This window comes from Syngnathoides biaculeatus, chromosome 3 (genome assembly GCF_019802595.1).
Source record: "Syngnathoides biaculeatus isolate LvHL_M chromosome 3, ASM1980259v1, whole genome shotgun sequence".
NCBI lineage: Eukaryota > Metazoa > Chordata > Actinopteri > Syngnathiformes > Syngnathidae > Syngnathoides > Syngnathoides biaculeatus.
In genome coordinates this window covers 16,177,820-16,189,537 of record NC_084642.1, presented here as the reverse complement: position 1 = coordinate 16,189,537, position 11,718 = coordinate 16,177,820, and the positions used below count along the sequence as shown (strand labels likewise).

The following is an 11,718-nucleotide window of genomic DNA, read 5'->3' as shown; positions in this document are numbered from 1 at the left end:
ATTAGGGTTAGGTTTGGGGAGAGTGTTCATGTTTAGTAAAGGTTAAGGTTAGGGCAAGCGTATTGGTTAACATAAGGGTTAGAGTAATGGTGAGGGGTTAAGGTTCGGGGTTAGACTTAGAGAGTTAGGGATAAGGGTAGAACCTTGTAGGAAATTTTACAGTTATGGGTTTGAATCGAGTTTCGGGGTTATGGTTAGTGGTAGGGGTTAGGACTTATGATGCAGGGTTAAGTAATCGTGTAGCCAAGATTCAATGTAGGTTCCTAACGTGATCTTTGGAATGAGTTTAAGAAGCACAATGTTTTTTCCCCATATATCATTTCTTTATTTAGTAATTGATTTCTTTATGTATTAATCTATTAACTATGTATTTAATATTAAATAATGCACAGTCCTTGTGGTGAGCTGAATGATAAACGGAGGGAGGCTCCGACTGGCTCAGTACTCCTTTGTTTTCTGTTTGCTTGGAATATAGGGCAGTACAGTTTGGGTGCTCTTATCCGACACAGTTTGCGTGCTGCTGTTTCGGAGCAGTTTTTTGCGGCAGCCGGGGTTCAGGAGGCCTTTCCTGGGTAATGTGTGCGCTCCCATCATGCTTCTCGTTGACGGGGGAACGAAAGAGGGGTCGAGGCAGTTGTGGAGGAGCGAGTGCTCGGAGGAAGAACGTTTGGGGGTGGGCGGCTCAACCAAGAGGCTTGGCTCACTGTCGCTGTCGGGCGTGCCACGGCCGCTTTTGTCGTCTGGTAGGTCCTCCTGTTGCTCTTCGTCGTCATCGTCGCAGCACAAGGCATGGTAAAGGATCTTGTCACTGAATCGGACCCTCTCCCTCGTCTTGTGGCTGTGTGTGGAACTGCTAGCCTCCTCGCTGGATGAATCCGGAGTGATGATGCGCGGCCCGTTGGGAATGGGCAGTCCGCCGTTCATCTGTGAGTAGACAGACGCGGTGGCCGTGGGAGGCAAGGTGGGCGTCTGAGTCGGTATGGTCCCGCGGCCTGAGGCCGCTCGAGGGTAGTAGCCCATCGGCGGCTCGCTGGACATGCGGGCACAAGCCCCGCTGGCAGACTCCAGGTAGCCGCAGAACTCCCAGCTGTCGGACAGCACGTCAGCGTTGAGGAAGTCAAGACGGAAGGCTTCCCCGAGGCCACGTTCGCTGCTGGACGTGCTGCTTGCCGTCGCCACCGTCCAGTCATCTGGATCCAGGTCAAAGTCAAAATCTGATGTCAATTTATCAATCTGCCCCACCACCTGAAAGGAAAAATAGCACAGGTGGGAGTACGTCAAATTTAGTTTGAGTCTTAACTTTCACATGTAACCATCACTAACCCAAGTTACTGTGTCAAAAATGAAGCCCCAGGAAATTACTTGCAAGTAGAATCCTGATAGAGTCACGACTTGGGTAAAGTGAAGTCAAGCTTGATTGGTCACATCCATTTTCCCATTTGTACTTCGTATTTCTCATCTACTTATCGCTAGCTTTACTAAAATCTATGCGGTCAGGGGTAGAACATGCAAACCGCACACAAGAACGCCTGAATACAGATGTTAACTTCAGGCCCAAAATGCTCATTTGAAATGTTCGAAAGAGGGTTTTTTATTTATTTATTTATTTTTTTTTTTTTGGGGGGGGGGATTCATCAACTTTCCCTGTCTTATATGGTCTGTCCCAACTTTCTGGGAACACGTTACACGCATCACAATCAAAATGAGCCAATATATGGAAAAAAAAACAAAACAATTCATCAGTTTGAACAGATGGAATTGTTTTTGAAGCATAGTCAATTGACTGTAGATTAAAAAGGATTGGCAAATCATTGTTTTCTGTTTTCATTTTATGTTTTACACAACGTCCAAACTTAATTGGAATTGGGGTTTTCTAATTTGCAAAATATGCCGTGCTCTTATCCTTGGTGTTTGATGGAGGTTACCGCCACGATACGTTTCAGTAAATTGTTATTAATTCAGGGTACTAAGATGATGACACACACACTTCTGGTTTAAGGAGGAAAAGCTAGTTTGATTTCATCCATTTTCTGAGCTGCTTATCCTCACGAGGGTTGCGGGAGTGCTGGATCCCAGCTGTCATCGGGTAGGCGGCGGGGTATACCCAGAACTGGTCGAAGGGCACATAGGAACAAGCAAGCATTCGCACTCACAATCACACCCAAGGGCAACTTAGAATCTCCAACTAGTGCATGTGTTTGGGATGTGGGAGGAAACTGGAGTGCCTGGAGAAACCCTTGTGAGGATAAGCAGCCCAGATAATGGATGGCTGGAGGGTATCTTGCTTCTCAGCTGATCGCTATAGGCAAGTGAAGAATGTGGCAGATAATACAGCTGAATACGGAGCTGAGGGACGGCACAGGACAATTTCGGTAACAGATTTTGAAATCAATTTTACAGAAGCCACTATAAAATTAAGGTATTTATTCGAATAAGGTCAGATGTCCTGTTTATCGTCATCAATGTTGATGTAGCCGCTGCGCTCGGGCCCACACTGTGGTCAATCTGTGTTTCCCCCCACATGGCTTCACAGCTTTGCACAGCTCAGCCCACCAGAAATCTGGTGTGCTACGTAGATAGAGCTACAATGATTTATTCCTTCTCTAATGTTCCAGCATACTTCCAAACGGCGTGAACAGAGGGCTCACTTGGGCTGGTGGCGAGCAGAAACGGGTTCCCACTCGTGATAAATAAATCATGATAGCAGGTGGAGCTGAAAATTAGAGAGTAGCACTCTTGTAATGACGAACCGCATGGAATCCATTTCCCCAAATCACCACTCGAGCCGAGAAGGAGAAGCTCTCCGGAGACTTTTTACATTACTGACCATCGCGGCGCGTCACGGCGTCATGTCAGAGACGAGGCAGCCGCGAGTGGCCTCTTTCATTCTGACCCTCAATTACAGAGCCCAATCATCTCTGACAGGTGTCGACATACAGTAATAAACCCTCGGCTGCCCGGCCTGGCTCTCCATTAAAGCGACTCTTTTGAGCGGTGGAGCGACCTGACTCTGATTTGATCAGGTGCTGCAACCACAGTTGACTCTTGACTGCTTGGAGTGGGGAAGAATAGCAGCAAAAAAGGGGAATCGTGTTCCTCTGAATGCAGAGGCAACTGTTGTATCTTTGGAGAATTGTAATGATAACTCCCACTCACAATCACGGATATTATCATCGTTTGCGGCGCCTTCCGCAAAGACGTCATTTACAGCAAAAAAGAGAGTCATAAAAGATTATTGAATACCATTCTTTTGCTATATTGCTTAACTGTGTTGCAAATGAAGTCTCTTCACTCACCAGGAAATGTTGTCAATGCTTCATAAACTTTATAGAGTGACAGCTTCATAAAGTCCACAGGGGAAAATACACTGAACTCCAGCCTCCAACTGCACGCCACAGATTTAGCATTGGGAGGTAAACAAAATGAATGGTCTAGTCTAGTCTTGACTTTAGGAGACATTTTAACCACTCAGCCCAGCGTTAGTACCCTTTTGTTTCACCAGGAATGGCTGTGGGTATTTAAATTAAGAATGCTGCTCAGGGAGTATCTGGTTGCTTTCACAAAGAGAAGATCAGGGCACGTGCAACACTTTGCCATGGTGACCATGGACCTCAGGAGATAATTACAAAAAAGGGATTACCATATCATCTTGTCTCCTTGGTATCTCTTCCAGTGTTTTTGTCAAGCGTTGGCAAATGTGTTAGAGTCATGCAGATGACTGGGCAGAAGTGTTGCTTCTGTTTGTGATAATTTACACAGTTTTTTGGGGGGAAGGAGGGGGTAATTGCTACTATGTTGGCTGAAGAGGATTGTCGTCCAGGTGTTTGGCGGGCTCTTTATGGGTTTTACCATCAAAATGGCACCCAAGAGTCCGATCATTCTCAGATTACATAGCCGTAGTGTCTTAGTTGGTGTTAAATGTCGTATTTGAGCTCTCTCAACAAACTTATTGACATTTATTTGACACAAAGCTGTCCTATTGGGAGCCAAGGATTTTCCTCTGGAACTTGCTACCAGAAGAGTGTGGTAAACTAGTAAATGTGAAGGTCTCACAGCCATAAATCAAACCTGGAGTCGCGGGATTTTTAAGTTTTACATAGAGCTAGTCTTATCTAGAAACACCAAACAAATTGATCCTCATGCCAGGCCCTGATTTAAAAAGACATAAGAAGAATGTCTGTCTTTACTCAGATAAGTGGATCATACTCTTACTGCCTGCAAACACAATCCCACGGAAAAGTATTTGACGCTCTCAAATATTTTTTTTTCCAGTTTCGCCATTCTGTTTTATCATCAAACAAACGTAATATATGAGAGAATGATAACCCAAGTAATAATTAAATGTAGATCATAAATGTTTTTCTCAAGCAAAAAAACAACAACAACAAAGGTAGGTACCTGGCTCTGTGTAAAAAAAAAAAAAAAAAAATCTCTTCTCATTCTAAAGGAAGTCAGCCAAAAAATTTCAAAAAGCTCAAATGAAATGTCATAATTCCAAGTACAAGAATGGATGAAAAATAAAGTAATGGATGTCTATCACTGTGAAAAGGATTACAAAACCATTTGAAAAGCTTTACGACTCCACTGAACCATAGTGAAAGCCATTATCCACAAACAGAGAAACCATGGGACAGTGATAAACCTTCCTAGGGGTGGTCAGTCTACAAAAATTACCCCAAGAACCCAGTGACGACTCATCCAGGAAGCCGCAAAGTAACCCAGGACAACACCGGAAGAATTACAGGTCTGCTTTGCCTCAGTTAGGCTGGTCTTCATGACTGAACTATGAGGAAGAGCTGGGGGAAATAACGACATCCATGGCAGAGTTCCAAGGCAAAACAAAAACACTTCTAACCCAGAAAATACCATAAAGGATTGTCTTACTTTTGAAAAAAAAAAAAAAAAAAACGAGTCCCGAGACTTTAATCAATATTCTATGGACTGATGAGAGGAAAGTGGAACTTTTAGGAAGGTGTATGTCTCGTTATATCTGGCATAAATGTAGCACAGCATTTTCGGAAGAGAAAATTATATCAACAGTCAAATATTGTGGTGCTAATGTGATGTTTGAGGCCGGCTTGCTGCATCAGGACCAAGACAACAACCATGAATCTTGCTCTTTGCTAGAAAATCTAGAAGGGGAATGTTAGGCCATCATTTGGTGACCTCAAGCCCAAGCGCATTTGGGTTAGGGGCCATTCAGATTGATAATTAGATCAAGTAAAGCCCCACCAAAATAAAGGCTAGACGTTTTTCGCCTTGGCAGCAAGTCCACTCGTGGTTAGCAAGTATGCATCACAATTTTGAGGTTGCGTATTTGAGTCTATCTTCTAGAGCCGCTATGTGGACTTTACTCGGGCTTTGTCCTACATTCCAAAAATGTATGTTTGGTTCATTGAAGACTTTATACTGTTCATAGTTGTATGGCCGCGTGCCCTGTGAGTGGCTGGTGAAAAGTCTGGTGTGTACCGTGGGGAAGCACCAGCTCACCTTTGACCCCAATAAGGACAGCCAGTATAGAAAATGAATGGATGGGTGTGTCAGTAGTCTCCTGATATCCTTTCCAGGGGTTTCCCTACCTGGAGGAAGTACATAAGCCAGCCGTTTGTGAATGAAGGGTTTTCGTTTGAATTTCTTTGTCGCACAGGAGCACCGGGTGAGGATCTGGACTGCTTTATCTTCCCAAACCAATTCATCAACCTGCCTGGCACTCACGAGCTAATGTTAGCCATTTTTGCACTTTTGACAGTTCATGTTAGAAATGCATTTCTCTCCTAAGCTGTTCAAATTTGAACATGAACATTTGGTGTTACACTTTTTTGTGTGCGCATGGAACACTTAAATGGCTTTAATAGCAAATCAGAGGTCCATAATTTACGACCATATGGAAGCTGAGTGTTTTCATTTGCCGATGGATTGTTATCAAACTCGCAAGGTGCTGATTAAAGCCGCTAAAATGTCAAGTGTGTGTTGTCAAAGCGGCGCGATTCTATCTGAAGTGCTCTGTCGTCCTCAAACATCCAAAAGATGCTTACGACAAAGGCAGAGGTTAACTCTTATGTGAAATACTTTGACATCCAACACTTCCAAAGCAGCAGGCCAACAAAGCGGTGGTGACGAACAGGCTCCGGTGAAATATGATTTTTTTTCTTTCATGATATATCCATTCATTTTATTCACTCCACACTAAGAGAACATACATCTGCCGGGGGCTTCTTTCCTTTTTCTTTCAAGAAATTTTTCCTAAAACCTTTTTAAACCACTGCCCATGTGATATATTACAGAGTTGCAAAAACTGCCCCCCCCCCCTCCAACAAAAACATTAAGGATTCATGGATGCAAAGTGCCGTGATGGAAAAGCAAACGAAGCTCTATTAGCAGCCGCGAAATAGCAAATCTTTGCTTTTGTTAAAGCCTGCCTGAGGTGTCAAAACCACAGGATATTAAGCATCTGCAAATGTGATCACGTGTACTACTGCATATGTCAATGAATACCATTAGGATGAAAAATTTCATGATTATACTGTACATGATAAACGTGTGTTTAATGTTTTGGGGCCTTTTGTTCCAGTTCCTCTGGTTTTATTTCCTTTTACAGCTGCATGGCTGGCTGCATTAAATTGCTGTAGCGAATATGGCTCCCCATAGATTGCTTGACACAATTGTATTGTAATGGAAACGCATTTGACTTAAGCAGCAACTTACAAAATATGAAGATATTTAAAGGTTGTTCAAATTGTTTACTGGTACTACTTGCTTTCTTTTCCATGGACATTTTTCAGATACTCCTGGAATATGACTTCACAATACCGTCAAAATAGGGTTGTTCCAATATCTCTGAAGATATCAACACAATGTAAAAAATCCACAAAGAGGGGGAGGTCGACGATGATTAAGAACTTTAAGATCTTGGTTTCTAGTTTAAGTTGGAATAAACAGTGACACAGCAACAACTTGGAGGAACGGAATCCAAGAGCATTAACAACGGTGACGAGAGATTCAGACACGCAGGATATTTAGGAATTTTTCGATATTGTCAGCTATAAGAATGATTTGTGTCAAATGTGTCACAAGCTTTTGGCATCAAAAATGTCTAATGTCTGGGCAAAAAAACGAATTTATGTATTTTTTTTCCATTTTTAGCATTTTTTCACAACCTCAGCAAAGCTATGGGAATCCGTTGTTTTGACAGCATAACAGCTAAACCAAGCTAATTATCTCTGAAACAACATGCAGCGCATAAGGTGATTTTGTTTTTGTCATTCTCAGTAAGTGCCTTATGAAAATAAGATTTTAAACATAACAGAACAGAGAGAACATACTGTAATTTTTTTCCACACGCTTTCAACCCCCCGGCTTATGCGGTGATACAGCTAGTTTGTATATTTTTTCTAATGGCCGCAAGGGGGCATTCAAGAGGAAAAGGTAAGCGTGAGAGCAGTGGAATATATGTGCAGAGGAAGTGACTTTTACTGGTATGTTTTGTTTTTTTTAACTGGTCCTGTTAGCCCTGCGCAAGCGTTAGCGCTGTGCTAACGTGTTGCTGCTGTTACTGCCGCATCTCAGTGATTTTTATCGGTATATTTATTTATTTTTTTTAACTGGCCCTGTTACCGCCACGCTAATGTGCTTCTGCTGTGTTACTGCCGTGTCTCAGGGATTTAGGTATGTTTTTTTTTTTTAACCAGCCCAGATCGTGCTACCGTGTTGTTGCAATGTCAAGCTAAGATAAGGTATTAAAACTTTGAAAACCCTTTCTGTGTACCGTCTTTGTAAATATCCTTTTTCAATGTAGGTTTCAATGTGGGCACTTGAGGCTTTTACACAGGTCCGACTTGCGTATGTACCAAATGGTATTTCCTTTACGAATGCACTGGGTGATGTTTATAATCCGGTGCGCTCTGTATGTCGGAAATTACAGTAATTTTATGCACTGTCACCGCCATGTCTTATCAGAGGCCTTCTGGGAACGATGAGGTAAAATAGCTGCTGTAAAACTGTTAAGTTGGCCCTCTGTACAGCACTAAGCCAGCCAATTGCAAACAACGTTTATGGACAGCAAAAAGAGTGAATGCTGCCATTTTGTGGCGCTTTTACATTTGATTTTCAATCTGGACGGAATGGAAAAAGGAGTTTAGCATTCATAGATAAAGAGAGAAAGTTGAGGAAACAGTCGGAAGAGTTGAGCTGCCGAAAGATCCGTGGCTCGGTTCTTGTCACTTCAGCACAGATTCTTTCTTTTCATCTTGTCCTCACGAGGAACTTAAACGGCTGAGAGTGATAAATGAAAGCCAAGCGAAAAAGCGTGAAAGACAGGAGGCGTTGGCTGTGTACCTTGGTCAGCCCCACTTGAGCAGCACATCCCCAATTGACGTCACTACACAGAATGCACCTCAACGAAAAAACTAAATTACATTTTGTAAATATATATAAATCTAGAAATGATGATCAAAAATTGCATCATTACTCAAGTCGAAAGAGATCAGCTAGAGCAAACTTCATTGTAATTAGAGTTTACTTGTATTACAATTCAGACAATGTCATTTCTTGAAAAACTTTTATTTCAGTGCGGGTGTTGAATCAATACTTCTACATTTACCAGTCTTTTTAAAACAGTGTTACACTGCGATTGTGCAGGATAAGAATCAAGACCCGCTGCGAAAAGTGAAACTCTGGGAGAACGTGCAAACTCCACATAGGAAGGCCAGAACCTGGATTTGGGAAGCGGATGTCCAATCCAGTCAGTACCAAGAAGGAAAGCAAATTTCCACTTAAATTGAATTGCGCATTGGGTATTTGTTGCATGTTAAACAGACACAGCTTGTTTGGCTGTATATTAACGTGTTGTTCGCCAGGTCAACATATGGCTTGTATTCCGCCCTTGATGAAAAAAAAAAAAGACAATCTTCATACTAATCCTTGCGGAGAGAATATTACATTTGCCACGTTAGGACTTAGTGTTGAATATTTGCGTATTTACTGGCGGATTAAATAGACAGCAGTACAGTTGGTACGTGTGTAAATAAATCAGGTGTGAGTTGCCAGGATAAATGAAATGTAACGCTCTTGCTGAATGCCTCCCAAAAAAAAAAAAAAATAAAAGGAAAGAATGCACCATAGGAGTGAACTTCATTACTGCATTGGAGTGGACCCGCGCCATCTGTTCGGGCGCCACGCGTCGTTTTCAGAGGACTCTGCGGCGCTTGCTTGTTAATTATAAAGCATCCGGCGTCTAGCGTCTCCTTTGTTTGATTCCAGGGAAAGAAAATACAGGGAGAAACACGTTTGCAGGGGGCCATTCGAACACGTCTCATCGTCATTTTTTCTCGCTGCACCTGCACTGGATGCAACTAATCTCCACCATGATTGCATCCACTTGTAAAAAAAAATATAGCTATTTGCAAATAGTGGTTTAATCCGGCTCTATAGAAGCAGTTTCTGAGGTGAAAATGTGGAGTCATGATGGTGTCCTCCCAGCCCAGGCTGATGTGCAGATGTATTTAATGTTTTGAAGTGTATTCAGATTTCACCTTCTTTACCATCTTTTTTTTCCCAATTAAAGTGCTTTAACGGGTTATATTTGGGCTTGTTTGTTAATTTTTTACTTCCTGGTTTTATGTCACATCTAGCTCACCGTCGAGAGGTTTGATTGTCAGATGGGGTGTTCCTGAGTGGAGATGAAATGCTCTCCCCAGTTTTCCTACGCAATCCCAAAGATACATATCCATGTTAGGAATAATCAAAGACTTCAAATCGTCCATAGGGGGGAATGTCAGTGTGAATGGTTCCTCCTCTATGAGTGGCCTGCCATTGGCTGGCGACCAGTTGAGGTCCTACAGTCCGATGGAATAATAATATACAGATAAACAAATGACTGTCACTCGGATTCACAGCCACGGACAATTAAGAGTCGGCGAATCTAATGTGCATGTTTTGGGATTGTGGGAGGAAACCTGATGACCTGGAAAAAAGCCATGCAAAACTTGGGAAAACATGCAAACCTAAACTGTGGGGCAGATTCTTTCCCTCCCTTTCTGTCAAGGAAAACTACATTTGACACTAATAGCACTCTTTTGTGATATGGAATGCAATTTCAAAGCATTCCCAATGTGTGTGTGGAAAAAAAAAGTTATAAGAATTTTTTCATCGTAACTTTTTTTTTTTAAACACATTGCTGTATTCTCAACACAATCTTAGGTCTTGGCTATCCTCATTCACATTCTTTACATGTGAATGGAGCACTCACATAGAGCTGTTGTGATTTATCTCATGGCCTGACAGCTCATTTATCATCCCCGACTTGTTGGCCGCAAAAAAGAAAACACAAAAGTCCACTCTCTTGAACACCTTTTCTTCCAATTGCATTTTGGGAGCGTTTCTGAGCGACAGATGATGTCATTGAATCTTATTACATTCTGTTCTGTTGTTGGGAGGGAAAAAAACAGAACGAAAGAGAACCACATTCAAGTAAATAAATCATTCCTTTCAGTGTTTGGTCCTTTCCTTTCTCAATTGCTAACCGCGTCGGCTCCCAAGTCAAAGCGGAAACTCGGCAAATTGGCGGCTCACATCTCTGAAAATCCTGAAGTCAGTTCACTCGTATCTCTGGGCACCACTGTATTTCTACGTGTGAGTACCCTTCAAATATTGCTGTGACTCTCAGTCCTTCCCTCAAGTCTAATCTGTTGCATCATGCTTGCGGCCATCATAAAATTCGGAAAAGAGAGACAGTGAATTCAGGTGTGTAGTTGTTTGGTCATTTATGGTTACCACACAAAATCCATCCATTTTCCTTGTCGCTTATCCTCACAAGGGTCGTGGGGAGTGCTAAAACCGATCCCAGCTGTCAACAGGCAAGAGGCGGTGTACACCCTGAACTGGTTGCCAGCCAATCGCGGGGCACATAGAGACAACAGTCGCACTCACAATCACACCTCAGGGCAATTTGGAGTGTCCTATTAATGTTGCATCTTTTTGGGATGTGGGAGGAAACCGGACTGCCCGGAGAAAACCCACGCAGGCATGGTGAGAACATGCAAACTCCACACAGGCGGGGCCGGGATCGAACTCGGGGCTCCTCCAGGTGCCGTTTGATAGGTTATAATTTATCATAACACCGGAGCTTGTCATATAAACTTGTTAAACCAGATCCCTTTGCTGGTTACTTACTAATACTCTATTACAGTTTACTGACCGCATATCAGGACACCAACATTGCACAGACCCCTGAAGTGACTGTTGCACACACGTAGCTTACAATGAAGATGCTCAAACGATATAGTGTGTTGTGCAGCCCTACGCAAGCGTGTTCTTCATTTTCTTGTTCCAGCTACACGCAACAATGACAACTCAAGACCTTCGCAATTTAGCATCGTTGATCTATTTAATACACGTGATTCTCATTTCAAGAATTGGAACCGAGTCTGGAATCAAGTGCCTTGCAGTTGTTGTTGTTTTCCTTGAGCTTTAGCTAAAACCCCTGTGACGTAATTTAGATCGCACTGATGGCTGCGATGGGTACGAAGGGACGCAGGCATGCGGACGAGGTGTCGCTTTGAAGTGCTGACGGCCGTAATGATCCTGTCACGAGCGTCTTTTCTAAGCCTTGAACTTCATTAGGATGTGCACATGATGGCCTTTTCATCTCCCAAAAGCTCGTCTTGGGCTCAAAGTGTTAAACTGTGCTCTGATGCCCGCGAGGACAAGTCACTGATCAAA

The 11,718-nt window shown here is 42.8% G+C and overlaps 1 protein-coding gene across 8 annotated transcripts in view; it reads right to left on the bottom strand.

The window, feature by feature from the left end:
- Positions 1-314: 314 nt before the first annotated feature.
- The window catches only part of insyn1 (inhibitory synaptic factor 1), a 194,740-nt gene continuing 183,336 nt past the window's right edge, over positions 315-11,718 (bottom strand). For all 8 annotated transcript variants that reach the window (XM_061814562.1, XM_061814565.1, XM_061814566.1 and 5 more), the window contains one exon: positions 315-1,245. In XM_061814562.1, the coding sequence (XP_061670546.1) occupies positions 439-1,245 (807 nt within the window). In that variant the 3' untranslated portion in view covers positions 315-438. The remainder of the gene's footprint in view (positions 1,246-11,718) is intronic.